General features: G+C 50.2%; 1 protein-coding gene across 6 annotated transcripts in view; it reads left to right on the top strand.

The window, feature by feature from the left end:
- ZFAT (zinc finger and AT-hook domain containing) overlaps positions 1 to 15,192 on the top strand; it is a 239,854-nt gene extending 224,662 nt beyond the window's left edge. For all 6 annotated transcript variants that reach the window (XR_012416955.1, XM_045398740.2, XM_005564124.4 and 3 more), the window contains one exon: positions 14,259 to 15,192. Coding sequence is in view for 5 of the 6 variants with exons in the window: in XM_045398740.2 (XP_045254675.1) it covers positions 14,259 to 14,498 (240 nt within the window). In the remaining variant the exon portion in view is untranslated. The remainder of the gene's footprint in view (positions 1 to 14,258) is intronic.
- The last annotated feature ends 379 nt before the right edge of the window (positions 15,193 to 15,571 follow it).

Below are 15,571 nucleotides of genomic sequence, written 5' to 3'. Positions count from 1 at the left end.
ATCTGACAAAGAGCTAATATCCAGAACCTATAAAGAACTCAATCAAATTTACAAGAAAAAACAAACAACCCCATCAAAAAGTGGGCAAAGGATATGAACAGACACTTCTCAAAAGAAAACATTCATACAGCCAACAGACACATGAAAAAATGCTCATCATCACTGGCCATCAGAGAAATTCAAATCAAAACCACAATGAGATACCATCTCACACCAGTTAGAATGGCAATCATTAAAAAGTCAGGAAACAACAGGTGCTGGAGAGGATGTGGAGAAATAGGAACACTTTTACACTGTTGGTGGGATTGTAAACTAGTTCAACCATTATGGAAAACAGTATGGCGATTCCTCAAGGATCTAGAACTAGATGTACCATATGACCCAGCCATCCCATTACTGGGTATATACCCAAAGGATTATAAATCATGCTGCTATAAAGACACATGCACACGTATGTTTATTGCGGCACTATTCACAATAGCAAAGACTTGGAATCAACCCAAATGTCCATCAGTGACAGATTGGATTAAGAAAATGTGGCACATATACACCATGGAATACTATGCAGCCATAAAAAAGGATGAGTTTGTGTCCTTTGTAGGGACATGGATGCAGCTGGAAACCATCATTCTTAGCAAACTATCACAAGAACAGAAAACCAAACACCGCATGTTCTCACTCATAGGTGGGAACTGAACAATGAGATCACTTGGACTCGGGACGGGGAACATCATACACCGGGGCCTATCATGGGGAGGGGGGAGAGGGGAGGGATTGTATTGGGAGTTATACCTGATGTAAATGACGAGTTGATTGGTGCTGACGAGTTGATGGGTGCAGCACACCAACATGGCACAAGTATACATATGTAACAAACCTGCACGTTATGCACATGTACCCTAGAACTCAAAGTATAATAATAATAAAAAAAAAAAATCAGGAAACAACAGGTGCTGGAGAGGGTGTGGAGAAATAGGAACACTTTTACACTGTTGGTAGGACTGTAAACTAGTTCAACCATTGTGGAAAACAGTGTGGCGATTCCTCAAGGATCTAGAACTAGAAATACCATTTTACCCAGCCATCCCATTACTGGGGATATACCCACAGGATTATAAATTATGCTGCTATAAAGACACATGCACACGTATGTTTATTGCGGCACTATTCACAATAGCAAAGACTTGGAACCAACCCAAATGTCCATCAGTGACAGACTGGATTAAGGAAATGTGGCACATGTACACCATGGAATACTCTGCAGCCATAAAAAAGGATGAGTTCGTGTCCTTTGTAGGGACATGGATGCAGCTGGAAACCATCATTCTCAGCAAACTGTCACAAGAACAGAAAACCACATACCGCATGTTCTCACTCATAGGTGGGAACTGAACAGTGAGATCACTTGGACACAGGAAGGGGAACATCACACACTGGGTCCTATTGTGGGGAGGGGACGGGGGGAGGAATAACATTAGGAGATATACCTAATGTAAATGACGAGTTAATGGGTGCAGCACACCAACATGGCACATGTATACATATGTAACATACCTGCATGTTGTGCACATGTACCCTAGAACTTAAAGTATAATATAATAATAATAATAATAATAATAATAATAATAAGCCTTACGATGTGGTCAGGTGCCTTCTCCTAAGCATAGTGTCCACTCTGGGTGCACCAGCCACAGGCACAGGCTGAGAGCACGTTGTGACTTGAGGGTGAGGCCGCTCATGTGAGCAGCATTGCTGATGCTGCAGGACTTTCCTAAAGAAAATGAAGTGCAGTCTTCCCCCGCTGGAAACAGCAGTTGTGTTTCTAGAAGAATGCAGCACACAGACTCTACTCTGTGTTTATACAGGAAACAGTTAGGTTCTAGGTTCAGAGCATCATAAATAAGGTTGTTGCTATTGTTTATTTTTACCCTTGTGACTGTTTGGGGGAAAAATTTGGAAGTCATGGTGAGAACAGAACAATTATTGGTTGTGAGGGACATCCTGACACATTGTTACCCACACCTGCAGCTTTCAAGAAGATCTCTACAGGGGATGGAGGGTTCTGCCACTGAGGTGCACTGGCTTCAGGCATGGTGGAGGAGGAGAGCTCTAGGCAGGGGGAGGACAGCAGGGCAGACAGGAGGCCAAGCCACCGGCTTGTGTTTCTTCTCCAGGCCCTCTGAGCGAGGTATGTGAGAGGGCGGCAGGGAGGCAGGATGTGCCTCTCAGACTTCTGAAAGGGTGGGAATTCCTGCTTTATGGACTTTACCAGGAAGGGGTAAAGGGCAGACTCTCCTGTTAATTCCAGTGTCCATCCTGAGGAAGAATCCAGCATGATGGTCTTGGAGCAGCTATTTGTGTAACTTTAGCAATGGGGAGTTGGTTATGTCCATTCCAGACAGCAGCCCACTGTTTTCTGTAGCCTCTCTGTCAGCCCTGGCCCCTGCCAGAACCAGCAGTACATCTGATGGCCCCTCATGTGATGGCCCCTTGTGTATTTGAAGGCACAGGGCATCTTTTGGGCCCTGCATCTTCTGTTTTCTAGGTCAGATATCTCCAAGTACCCCAGCCATTTTTTTTTTTCTAGAACTGGTCAGCCTTCTTGGAATATTGACTGATGAGTCTTTAGTCCTCTTCATGGTTGAGCCCAGGCATGGGCTCCAGGGGAGGTCTGAAGCCGATGGCAGTTGGAAGAGATTGGGATGGGACTTTGTCCCTCTTTTCGGTGTACTCTAAGCTGCCTTTACAGTGGCCGTGCTCACCATTCACTCACCTTGATCTTGGTGCCACCTCAAACCCCTGCATCTCTTTCACATGTCTACTCTCAGATTCTGTGTCTCCCATCTGTGTTTGTGACATTAGGTGGTAAACTGAGGCACAGACTTTTGTGCTGATCCACATAACTAAGAAGTTGCTTAAGGGCTTTTGTGGTTTCAGACCTAGAGTGAGAAACAGCATGGCCTGGCCGGGCTAGCCCTGTGGGGAGGCGAGGACTGGAGCGCTCTGGCCTGCATTTCATGGTGGAGCCGACTGGTCCCGCAATGCTCTGCACGTGGAGTGTGTGTGAGAGCAGAGTCTGGGCTGATGCCTAAGCCTTTTGGTTTGAGAAGAGGGTGGATGGTGGTGCCTTCTACCAAGAAGAGGACAGAGGAGGGAGGAGCAGGTTGGGTTGGCAGAAAGTGACTAGTTCCATTTTGGCTTCGTTAACTTAGAAATGACTATTTGACACCCACGTGGATATGTGTAGTAGGAAATATGCTATGCACATTTGAATTTCAGGGGAAGGGTTTGGTCTAGACATACATTTGGGAGTTGTCAGCCTGAAGTCGGTATTTGAAGCCATGAGCCTGGCTGAGATGATGGAAGGAAGGGATGTGGAGAGAGAAGAGCCTGCTGGGGCTGAACTCTGGGGCCCTGTGCCACTTAGAGGTCCGAAAGCGGAGACAGATGCGGCAGAGATGGAGAGGGAGCAGCCAGGGAGCAGGGAGGATGCTGAGGAGGGAGCTGCACTGTGGGGCAAGTGAAGAAAATGGCCCAGGAGAGGAGCAAGGGAGGGCTGGAGGCTGCAGAGGCTGCAGAGGCTGAGCAAGCAGCAGACTGAGCTGTGAGGGTTGAGCTGGGCCAGGGTGGCAGTCACTGCACTTTGGAAGAGGGCAGGCCAGGGGAGCACTGGGCCTAAGAGCCTCCTAGAATGGGTTGAGGAGGATGGGCACAGCTCAGATAGACTATAGAGGCTCCTCTGCCGGTCCCCATCACTACACCCTCTTGCCATGTTCTGGCCCGTCCTCTTCACAGGATACCGGGCTGTCCCTGTTCTCCCTACCTCCAGGCTTTCTGTTTCCTCTTCCGCATAGCCCCCTCCTACACCTCAGGGGAGTGAGCGTGGGGGTCTGATCAGGTCTCTGCTGTCTAAAAGAGAGGCTCCAATTAATTTCAGAGTAAAGCTAAAATTCCTGTAAGATCCTGCATCATCTGGGTCCTGATGGTCTCTCTAGTCTTTTTTCTTTCCTCTTTGTTTCATCTGTTCCCCCTCCATACACCCTCCCCCTGCCACTTGTTCTGTGCTCTGGCTATACTGAATTTCACTGCATCTTGTTCTGTGCTCTGGCTATACTGAATTTCACTGCATCTTGTTCTGTGCTCTGGCTATACTGAATTTCATTGCATCTGTCCAGCCCTTGGGCTGTTGCTACACCCTTTCCTCTGCCTGGTGCTTTTCCCCATCTCTTTATACCTCCTCCCATTCTTCAGGAATCCCACAGTGTTCTAGACCAGGACCATCATCTTCAGGAAACCATTCCTGGCCACCGGCTGCTTCCCACCCCACCTTCCCCCGAGCCTGGCAACCCAGGACAAGCCCCCTGTCCTTTTCTCTCCTGGACTGCAGCCTGTTGGGGGCAGGGACTGTGTCTGGCCTCATGGTTCTGTTTCCAGCCTCCACCAGAGCATCTGACACACGCTAAATTCTCAGTGGACAGACAGAAGAGAGAGCCCAGAAGTTGTCTGAAGTATATACGGGAATTGAGCACATGAGAGATGTGACACTGCAAAGCAGAGAGTGGGTGGCTTTCAGAGATGGCTTATTCAACAAATGGCCCACCTCTTAATGGAGTCTAAACACAGAGGCCACCTCGATTCATCTTGCAAATCAGGTGCTGATGTTATGTAACTGCACGTTCGTAACTCCACCCAAGAAAAGTGACAGCCTTCCAGTCTAGCAGCTCAGCACAAGCACTGGCCTTTCACACCTGTTCCCCACGTTAGCCTTGTTTTCTATCCATCTTCTGCTTTCCCAGTCACTTCTGGCCCCAGAAAACCAACCTGCCCATCTGCCAACTTCATTAGCAAAGAAAGGGCCACCGAATGCTCAGCATGGGGGCGCTGTTTACCTGTACGAAGGCCCCGCTGAGCAGCGTCTGGGCCGTGAGGGGCCTCCCGAAGTCAGACCTCCACTCTTCTTTAGACGTCCCCCTGGAACTGGAAGCGCAGTGCCTGAGCTGCCCTGCTTGGGGTTTTCGGCATTCGCTCTCTAACTAACTCTTATTCCTGTGGTTGCTCAATACGGAGGTCAGGTCCTGGTGGGGCGTCTTCCCTCCTCTCCAGCTGTGCCTCATCTGGTGGTCATTTGAGCGAGACCCCCACTCTGCACTCTTTATCCCAGTGATTCATTGGAGAAGCAGCATTCACTGTCACCATTGTGCCGGGAAGGCGAGGGAGAGCACGACACAGGTCGCGCCTCCTCAGAGCGGCATAAAGTGCTAGCTGGGATCCAGTGCTGCTGGTGTATAACAAGAGTCAGCACAGCGTTGTAAGGGGGCACTGGCGGAGCCTCCTGGAGGAGAGGGCGTGGACCTGAGTTCTCAAGGGCAAGAAGGGATCTTTGGGAAAAGATGGACCAGCACAGTTGGAAGTTCAGAGGCGAGAGAGCATGTGTGTTCAGTAACCAAAATTGAGTGTGGGGGAGGGAGTCAGGCAGGGAGGGCCTTGCCTGTCCAACAGGGGAACTTGCACTTTGTTTTGAAGGTTACAGGAAGCCGTGAATATTATAGAGAAGGCTGTGGGCTTTGGAGGTTTTTGACTTGGTTTCAAATTCCAGAATCACCTGTTACTAGCTGAGGGCTCACATCAACTCTCTGAGCCACCCCTTCTTCTCAAAGGGATGTGATGGGAATCCCCTCTACCCTGCCTTCCTCGGGGCTCCATGAGAATTACAGGAGGTATGGGATCCACAAACACTCTGTAAACTGGGAGGGGCCGACCTGTTCAGGTCATTATGAGAAGTGACTGTAAACTAGGGGGCAAGTAGTGTCACAGGCCACAGAAGAGAAAGAAGGAAAGGAAGTGTGAGCGAGGAGAGATTTCTTCTACCTATTAGGCCTTTGTTGAGATTTAAAGATGGAGATACCCCATTGTAGCAACAGACACAAAGCCATGCCCATACCCACGTGCATGTACACACACATATCACATCCACGTATGTGCGCAATATTCATGTACACACACAACCATAAACCTCCACATACGCATGGATATCCACGTAGACAAGTGCAAATATATGGACACATACAGACCCATATACATGCACATGTACATATGCACACATGGACACACACCTGCACACACCGATACATACATGAACACACATACATACACAGGCACGCCCATGTTCCTGCACACAGGCATGCATGTGTACATAGCAAACCCTCACACACGCCCCCCACCCCTGTGCACACTGCCTGCATCTTGCCTTCGACTGGCTCCTGTCTTTGCATCACTGCCTCTCCCATGCCTGATCTCATCAAGTCCTGCTCATCATGGTGCTCACTGCATTCTCTGTGGTGATGATCTTGACAGTGGCTGTGTTCTCCTGGTGGCTTTCTGTGTTCTGTCTGCCTCCCCTGAAGCCCGGAAGGCCGGATCTGGATCTGGGGCTGCCTCCCAGCAGGTTCTGAGAACTGATCCTGAGAGCAATAGGAGTGCCAACAAGAGGAGAAGAAATTGTGGCTTATCTGTTCATTTCCTGAGCCACAGCCCCAGGTGCCTTCCCCTTCAAGGACATTAATATCATCTGCGAGAGGGCTGTTCTCCAAGACATGGTTTAATAAATAGGGACCTGATTCAATTTATTTAAAAATGGATTTGAAACATGAAGGATGCCTGAAGCGAAACAACCTCCTGGTGGTGGTGGCGATGGTGGCAGAGATGACGGTGGAGTTTCTTTCCCCTGAAAAACTTAAAGGATGATTCCTGTCCTAAAGAGACCCCCAGCTGGAATTCCCGAAGTGAAGGCAGTTCATCTTCCTCCCAGTGCCTGACGGAGGGCACAGGCTTGTGGGAGGGCACTGGGAATGTGGGCAGCATCTAAAGGCAGCTGCACTGGCGGCAGCTTTGTTTCAAAGGTATACAAACCCAGTAAGAGGGTAACTGATGCCATCCCACTGTCATTGTGGTTTTTCATTTTAGGGCCATCAGGGGTTTTATTTTAAATTTCTTTATTCTTCACTTATTTGTGTGTTGGGAGCTAAGTTCAAATAATTAGGTAGGTTTTGCGTGGTCTGATAGAACCCTGGAAATTCCAATACCCTGTCATGACTGAACAGGCAGGCGGCCCGAGCCCCTCTGCACAGGCACGTGGGGAACTCACGCCCCAGGAGGTTCTCCGCACTGTGTTTTAAAAGCTGTGATGCCAATTTGTGTTGTTTATCATTTTCTACCAGCAGTTTTAAAAATTGTTACTTTAAATACCCAGCTATAAGAACATTTTCCCTTTCTCGTTGCCGCCTCTGTGGGATTCAGCCATGAGATTCAGCTCTCTCTCCTCTTAATGAGTCTTTGTCGTATTTTGATGTCCTTGAATGTGTCCTGGGGCTGTTTCAATGTCCTGGGGAGGGGTGTTGGTGCAGCCTCTGACACAGAAGGACCTATGTTAGGGGATTGGGTTTCAGAGGCTCTCGGCCAGGTTATACACTAAGGTCAAGTGTCCCCATGGGCCGCTGCCTTCCCCACAATCTTCCTGTTCGGCAAGACACCTCCCCATCAGTGGCAGGTGAGGAGGGGTTGTCCTTCCTGCTTCAGCCAGCCTCCAGGCGTTTTTGAGAACATCTTTCCCAGGCAGAGGGTACTTTGACAGAGGAGTCCATCAGTGCCTTCTCATTAGAGAGGAAAGAGAGGTATGAAAAAAGACTGTGCTAGGGTCAAATGCAGGAGGCCAGTGGGAGAATCAAGAAGATTGCGTGGACTCTGACACTGCAGCCTCCTGCTTGGCCACGCCCAGAGCTGTGCACAGTGGCCTGGCTGCTGCAACCATCAGGCTCAGAGGCCTGGGGGAGCAGGGGGGAAGCAACTATGTAACTCCCCAGCACCCTCCCCAGAGCCCCCCAGGGCAGCTTGTCATCCTCCCCTGTGTCTCCCCTCCTCTAAAGCTGAGACACTAAGACTTCTTAGGGTGCTGTGAAGACTAAGTACCTAATACACGTAAACTCTTCACACAGCACCTGATCCACAACAAGCACTTCTTATTATTCCAGATTGTAATCTCCGAGCCCTAGGTCTGTCCAGATGATAATGTCTCCATCGGCATCAGCATTGTGTGTTTACTGCTTTCTTCGTTCATCCAGGGATGTTCCCAGCTGCTCTGGAAGCTGAGGCGGGAGGAACTCTTAAGTCCAGGAGTTTGAGGCTGCAATGAGCTGTGATTGCATCACTTTACTCCAGCCTGGGTGACAGGGTGAGACCTTGTCTCAAAATAATAATAATCATTACAACTATTATAAATAATATTATTATTCCAGGGAAAATCTACTTGGCGTTCTTCTTTGCCCAGGTGCCATGCTGGACATTCTGGCTGTGTTCTTCCAGTAACCAAAGTGCTTTGTGGCTTGTTGTGAAGTTGCCTCGTGCAGGCTGGGGAATTTTGCAGACCAGAAGTCAAAAAATCTGTGCTCTATTTCCAACAATGAGGCCCTGGGCAGTTTATTTTCTCTGAGCCTTGACTTCCCTTCTGTAGAATAAGGTGATTAGACCTTTGGGACTTTTGGAGCCGAAAGGGACTCTCCTCCATAGACAGTGCACCGTCTTTCCTACTTTCACATCATCCGGGGGGCTCCTGCCAGACAGAGTTTGAACCAAGGGCAGGCAGTTTGCACCAACCTAAATCACCATCACCCACTATGTGCCTACCAAGAGCGTGGCACTGGGCTGGCTACGGAGGAACCAGCGCTGTACTTGCTTCTGGGGAGATCTGTGCAGAGATAGATTGTAAAAGCCATTGTGCACGGGCTCCTCAGGGCACCCTTGGAGCACTGTGGGAGCAATGCAGGACCCACCTTCCTTAAGGAGGGTTTCCTGAGCTAGAGGAACTTCTGGGATTTTCTTAAATGTTGGGGGAAGAAAGCTTAACCTGAGAGGAATGGGTTTTACCAAGGAAGTGAGGAGAGGAGCTGGAGGAGAAGGAGAAGGCAGAACAGGCAGGGGAGTTTAAAAGCAAGATAATGAGGCAGCCAGAGCCATGCCCGCTACATGGCACACAGCGGAGTATCCATCGACGTTTGCTGGATGAATGGATAGTGACAGGTTAAAGCCAAGGAAGACGTGGGGTCTCAAGGGGAAGCTGCCCTTCAGCATGAAGAGAGCCCAGCAAAGTGCCGGTCCTGACAGTGATCTTGTCCAGACTCCAGAACGCTGGAGACAGCAGAACAGCAGAACACAGTGCCCGATTCAGTGAATCATCTGCACATCCCAGGGGTTAAGGGTTTCTATCAAGCTATCTATGCTGCTGCTAATTTATCTGATAGATGTGTTAGATACAGCATTTGGGGGAAATGGAGTACTCATCTCAGGATAATGACCCTGTGAACGCCGTATTATTTCTGTGGCAAAGAACAATTTTAAGCCTGTGCTAATAGATTAAGCTACTAGAGTGATTATTTTGAACAAAGAGAGTTGTTGAGAGTTCTACAGCCAGCCTGAGACTAATCAGGAGGAGTAAAGAGTGATAATCATATCAACTCATAACATGGGATCCTAATAGTCGCTGTCACACTACACCAGCTGAAGGAGGTCTCTGAACCACCCAGACTGAGTTCCAGCTTTTGCTACTCTTTCTGGCTGTTTGACCTTACAGAAGTCACCAGGCCAGGAGGAGCTTCAGCGCCCCCATTTATAAAGTGGGAACACAAATGCCCAAGGCACAAGACATTGTGTGTGAAGAATCGGGACAAGGCGTGGGAGAATGTTCAGTAAACTGCACGTGGCTGGGTGGATATTGGGTGCCATGGGAGCCAGGAAGGAGGCGCGTGATTTGTAAACACTGCCTGAAAGCAAACAGAATGTGATCGTGTACCACGAAATGCACAAAGGGGTGCACTCTGCAGAAAGCCTTATGAACCCCTTCTGTAAAGCAGCTCCTTCATCCTCTCCCTCCTTCATCCTCTCCCTCCTTCATCCTCTCCCTCCTTCATCCTCTCTACACGTTAGCTTTTTGTGACATGGACATCTGTGTGGGCAGCGTCTGCAGGGCCAGCAGAGCCACTCGTGAACACTGGGGAGAGTGTAAAGGAGGCCCACCAGCAGGCTGCAGGGAACCTTCAGGAACCCTCCGTGTCTTGGACGTTCAGTAACACGATAGGGCAACAGCGTGCCTCCCTGTCACATATGTGCACACCGGGAAGCCTGCTCTTTGCAGGACTTGTGAAATACGCATTACCATTGCCTCCGTCGCTTTTTCTGGTGAATTAAGCCCAAAGGATGATGTTGGGAAACTTTTTTGTACTCTGATAATTAGCAGTGGGTGAATTTCGAGGGGATTCTGTTGGACAAACCCTGGAGGCTGAAAATTGAAAAACCAAAACAAAATAAATGGAGAAAGGTTATCTTTAAATAGATTTAATACTTAGAAAAGATACTATGGGCAAATAAATGTAAATATTTAGAGGGATAATGAGAGAGGCATACTTCTCAGAAAGTCTTCTCACATTAGGCAAGTTTTGATTCATAAATGTCACAGATTGGATGACGCAGGGCCCTTTGAAAACCTTTAGTGCATTCCTTTGTAAAATAAAGGCTCAATCTCTCAGCTCATGACCAAGGCTTTTCAAGATCCACCTGTGAACTTCGTTTCAGGCCTCACCTGCTGCTTCTCCCCCAAATGCCTTCTCTCCTGTGTCTTTTGCGCAGCCCTGTTCTTGCATTGTTTGACAGACATCCCTGAATGCCTCCCACTTGCAGACAGAGGTATGATCTGGAGCTCAGGAGTGATGGCTGGAGTCTGGCTCAGCCGGGAGTGAAAGTGCCTGGGGGGTCAGAGAAGAAGTCAAGGTGGGAGACCCAGGAATCCTCCAGGCTTTGTGATGGGCAGAAGGAGAAGGGCAGTGAGTGACCCTGCAGTCTGGGAGAGGGCGCGGAGCAGAGCCCAGTGCTGGGGAGGAGAGTGGTGAAAGCAGCGAAGAGAGCATCTCATGCTGGATGGTAGAGAGGGCTCTGGAAGGGTGAAAACGGGACTCTGCCCAGTGGGTTTGGTGACTGGGAGGTGGTTGGTGGCCTTGGCAGGGCTGTCAGGAACACACCTTTTCTTTGCTCACTCTCTTCTCTTGCCTGTGATGTCCTTTCCCACCACAGACCCTCTGTGGCCGATGCCACCTTCCAAGAAGTGGTCCCAGGTGCTGCTGCTGCAGAGTTATTAACACATCGTTTACCTTCAGGTCAGGCACGCTGGCCTCCTGCGGTGTCTATGGGCAGTAGCCATTTCCAGGCCAGCGAGGGACCTCCTGTTTCCTTCCGGTTGGTCCTAAGAACTTGGAGTGTGTCCCCTGTGCTGCCAGGGGACAGGAGGCTGCAGCCTGTCCTCCTAAAAGGCCTGGCCCTGGCATGGTTCTCCTTGTCCTTGGCAGTGACTTCAGCCACTGTCCATACTTGGGCGTTGTGGTGTTAGTGTTTTTAAAGGGTGAGAGTTGTTAGCCAGTGGAAAATTTCCGTCAGTGAAGGAGTCACTGTCCCCTTTAGGGTTAGCTTCGGTGGCAGTCACTCTGTCCACAGAATGGTGCCACGGCCCAGAGCCTGTGTTAAAGCTCATGGATGGTTTGTCTCCCTGTGTTGTATGTGGTCTGTTCCCGGAGTGTGGAGGGCTTGCTTGCACGTGTGAGGCCCTGGGGCCCTGGGTGTAAACCATTCCCATCCCCTCACCCTTTCCTTTGTGTGGCATTTACTGACAGGTAAGAGGAGAAAAGATTAGCTGCATGTTGCCTCCCCTTTCCCAGTCTTCTGTGTCAGGTTCTCTCTTGCAAAGTGAAATAAATTAATATTTACTTCTAAAATCCTGGTTCATGGTATATTTTCCCAGTTAAATGAAATGGAAACAAATGGGAAAAGATGAAAAAACAGATCTCAGTTCACTCTAAAAACACAAATCGGTCTAAATGTATTGATAGTTTCCACTCAGAATAGCTCTCCAGCTCCGGGTGAATTCTATCCGTCCAAATCAAAAGTTCCTTCCAATCCATCATATTGGAACCTCCGGAGCCCAGCCTGGAGGAACCTTTTCCATTTTTCTCTCTGAATTAAACATGACCCACCTGTTGACACAGCCCTTCTCACTCGCGGAGACAGGAATAATCACAGGGTTAGGATGAGACCCTCCAAGCCAGTTGGGCCCTCCCCAGAGAGAGCACAGAGTCAGAAGAGGCGGGGAGCGGGAGGCCACCCAATGCCAATTGCAGGCCAGGAAAGGGCCCGGACGCGTCGTGAGTGGGACCTCATGGAGGCTGCCCGAGCACACTTGCTGCTCCCTACACCTCCTGGGAGTCATTGCTCCCCGATCTGCCTGGAGCCCATCCCTATGCCTCCCCTGGGACCCCAACACTGGCACAGGCTGCCCTGCAGGAGCCCAGCTACTCTACAGCACAGTCATTCACTGTGCCCTGTGCCTGCACCGTGAGACTCGGCTTCCTCAGAGGACTGTGGTTTTCTAGTGCCCAGCGTGGCATCTGACACCTAGTGGATCATCAGTCAGTGAATACTGAGCATATGCTGTGCGCCAGGCAATCAGCTTGGCTCTGCGGAAACAGTTGTGACCAGGCAGACATGGTCCTGCCCTTGTGGAGCTTGCAGTCTACTGGTAGCTGGTAAGATGACAGAGGTTCTGTAGGTGAAAGAATGAGTGATTGACATGCTAGAATACTGCTCTTCCAGGCAGCAGCAGGTATTTAAGAAAGTGTGGTCGAGGCCGGGCGCAGTGGCTCATGCCTGTAATCCCAGCACTTTAGGAGGCCAAGGCGGGTGGATCACTTGAGCTCAGGAGTTCAAGACCAGCCTGCGCAATATGGAGAAACCCTTTTTCTATCAAAAATACAAAAATTTATTAGGTGTGATGGCATATGCCTATAGTACTAGCTACTTGGGAGGCTGAGGCAGGAGGATGGCTTGAGCCCAGGAGGCGGAGGATGCAGTGAGCTGAGATCGCACCACTGTACTCCAGCCTGGGCAACAGAGTCAGACCTTGTCTCTAAAAAAAAAAAAAAAAAAAAAAAAGTGGTTGAATGAGTGAATGAATGAAGGAATTGAAAGGTCGGTGCTGTTATTGAGCACCCACTTTGCATACAGAATCTCCTTCCATTCTCCCAGGAATCCTCTGGAGAACACATTTTAGTCCCTGTTTTACAGATGAGTAGACTGAAGGTTGTGGGCAAAAGTGTCTTGCCCAGGCCTCATAGCTTAAAAATGGTGGAACTGATGTGCGAAGCCCCGTCAGCGCAGCACAGAGCACGTGCTCTCTCCGCCTTGGCATTCAGACTCACCTGGAAATGAACGGGTGTCCCTGACACCCCTCTGTAAGTCCGAAGGCTCTCTTATCCTCCAGCTAAGTAACTCCAGGCCCCTTTGCTTTCCTCTTGTGTCTGTTTTCTAATCCTTCACTCATTTTTGCAGCTCTAAGATCTCAATTCTGTGTCTTTTGTTTCTCATCTCAAGGTCAAAGACAGTTGTTATTTAAAAACAGCCCAGAGCTGGCAGCATGAGGGATGTGGGGTATTAGCACCAGCTGGCATTTGGATCTTGCCTGGAATCTGGCAGCTTGGAGCTTCAGAGAAAGGCCTGGCCGTAGAATCCATGAGGTCCCGTCCCCTGACTGATACCCAGAAGACTCCTGTCCAGCCCTGTGGCAGTGAGTTTCTGCCAGCAGACCTTCCCCCAAATAGTTAAGGCATTAGTGTTGCTGGATGAAGGACACCTGGGGAAAATCAGGCCTGCCGGGCCTTTGCTGCTTCCTAGTGTGAAACAGATCTTCACACAGAGGCAAGCTCCCTGAGTGTGGAAACATGGCCCAGGATGGACCTCATGCCTTTATCACTGCCAGATGGACCGGTTATAAATTTCTAGGAGCACCCCCCAACCGCTACCCCTGACACTTGCAGTAAATAACCCCCACAAGGCCTTCCAGCCCTCATTCTCTAGGTAGCCCCACACCTCCTGGAAGCCCCGGGAAGCAGCTTGGCATCAGGAAACAACCTTGGACTCTGGATTTGAACTTGGGTTCCACCATTTGCCACAGCTGGGGACCTGACCATGTTGCCCTACACTGCTGAACCTCATTCTGATCGTCTGTAAAATGGGCATGAGAGCACGCACAGCCTTGTAGAGAGGATCGGTGGAGAATGGACGTGCTCCCACAGTGCACTGGTTGCTCCTAAGCTGTAGTTGTGACTTTGTTGTTACGCTGGACCGGGAAGTAGGCGCTGTGTGACCTTTCTCTTGCCCTTCTCCCACAGGTCACCGAGGAGGAGCCCAGCTCCAACCACACGGTCATGATCCAGGAGACGGTCCAGCAAGCATCCGTGGAGCTTGCCGAGCAGCACCACCTGGTGGTGTCCTCCGACGACGTGGAGGGCATTGAGACGGTGACTGTCTACACGCAGGGCGGGGAGGCCTCGGAGTTCATCGTCTACGTGCAGGAGGCCATGCAGCCTGTGGAGGAGCAGGCTGTGGAGCAGCCGGCCCAGGAACTCTAGAGGACATGTGGCATCGGATGGCCACAGGGTGGGGCTGCCAGGCTCTGCAGGCACCCAGGGTGGGGAGGCCGCCCTTCCTGCCCGACCCACAGAATGGTGCTCTCCTTTGCCCTCCCTGCCCGGCAGCCTGATGGGACTCTCCTAGTCCAACTTGGGGTGGGCAAGGCAGTCAGCATCACCAGCAACACCACAGAACCCTGTCCCCAGCATAGACACACACCCCCTGACCCTTACCATCTGCTTCCTGAAAGACTTCGGCATCAGCTCCCCTACACATGCCCCCACGCCTTCACCCCTTGCTCAGGATTCAAACAGAGGCTCCCAGTGCCCCTCAGCATCTTCCCTGAATCACAGCCCCAGCTCCTTGACCCCCATCTAGGTGCCAAATGTTTATCTGCAGCCGCTCTGCAGCCTGGTGAGAGGGAGACAGCCATCGCGTAGAAAGTGACCTTACGGGTTTTTAATCACTGCTGAGTGGGGTGGACGTAGTGGGATTGTCCTGGCTTTGTCGACAAAGTCCCACTTCCCTGAGTATCGAGTGCCCTTGTTATCAAGTGAGGTAAATTCACCCCATCACAGGGTCTCGCCCTACCATCCTGGAATTATTTCGCTTTTAAGATAAATGCACTATTTCACTGTTCACCTCTCATTCTAAGGAGGTGAGGTGGATGGAATAAAAACAGTTCCTGTCTAATGCTTTGGTTCCTCAGGCGGAATGGCTTACATTTCCCCTTCCCAAGTTGAAATTTTGAATTTGGGGCCGACCCAGAAGGACCCCATCCAAACCCAGGCCCTTAAAATGCAGACGATGAGGCTCTTTCCTCTGCGTCGAGGTTTGCTTTGGAAACTTTTTGAGGTTAATGATCTCACCTTCCATTTCCTGGCAAGCAGCATTTGATTTGCTGCCAGCCAAGAAGTGGCAGTGCCCTCTTCTCCACTGTGTATTTGGGAGGAGCAATGCACTGACCATCAAAGGCGTCATAACACAGGACTGTGTGACCAAGGTTTCTAGTCTGGGTGCTCAACATAGATGCCATACGTTTGGAACTCCTGCTCTGTGCCCAGCATTGTGG

Source organism: Macaca fascicularis, chromosome 8 (genome assembly GCF_037993035.2).
Source record: "Macaca fascicularis isolate 582-1 chromosome 8, T2T-MFA8v1.1".
In the NCBI taxonomy this organism is placed as follows: Eukaryota; Metazoa; Chordata; class Mammalia; order Primates; family Cercopithecidae; genus Macaca; species Macaca fascicularis.
This window is presented reverse-complemented; position numbering and strand designations above follow the sequence as displayed.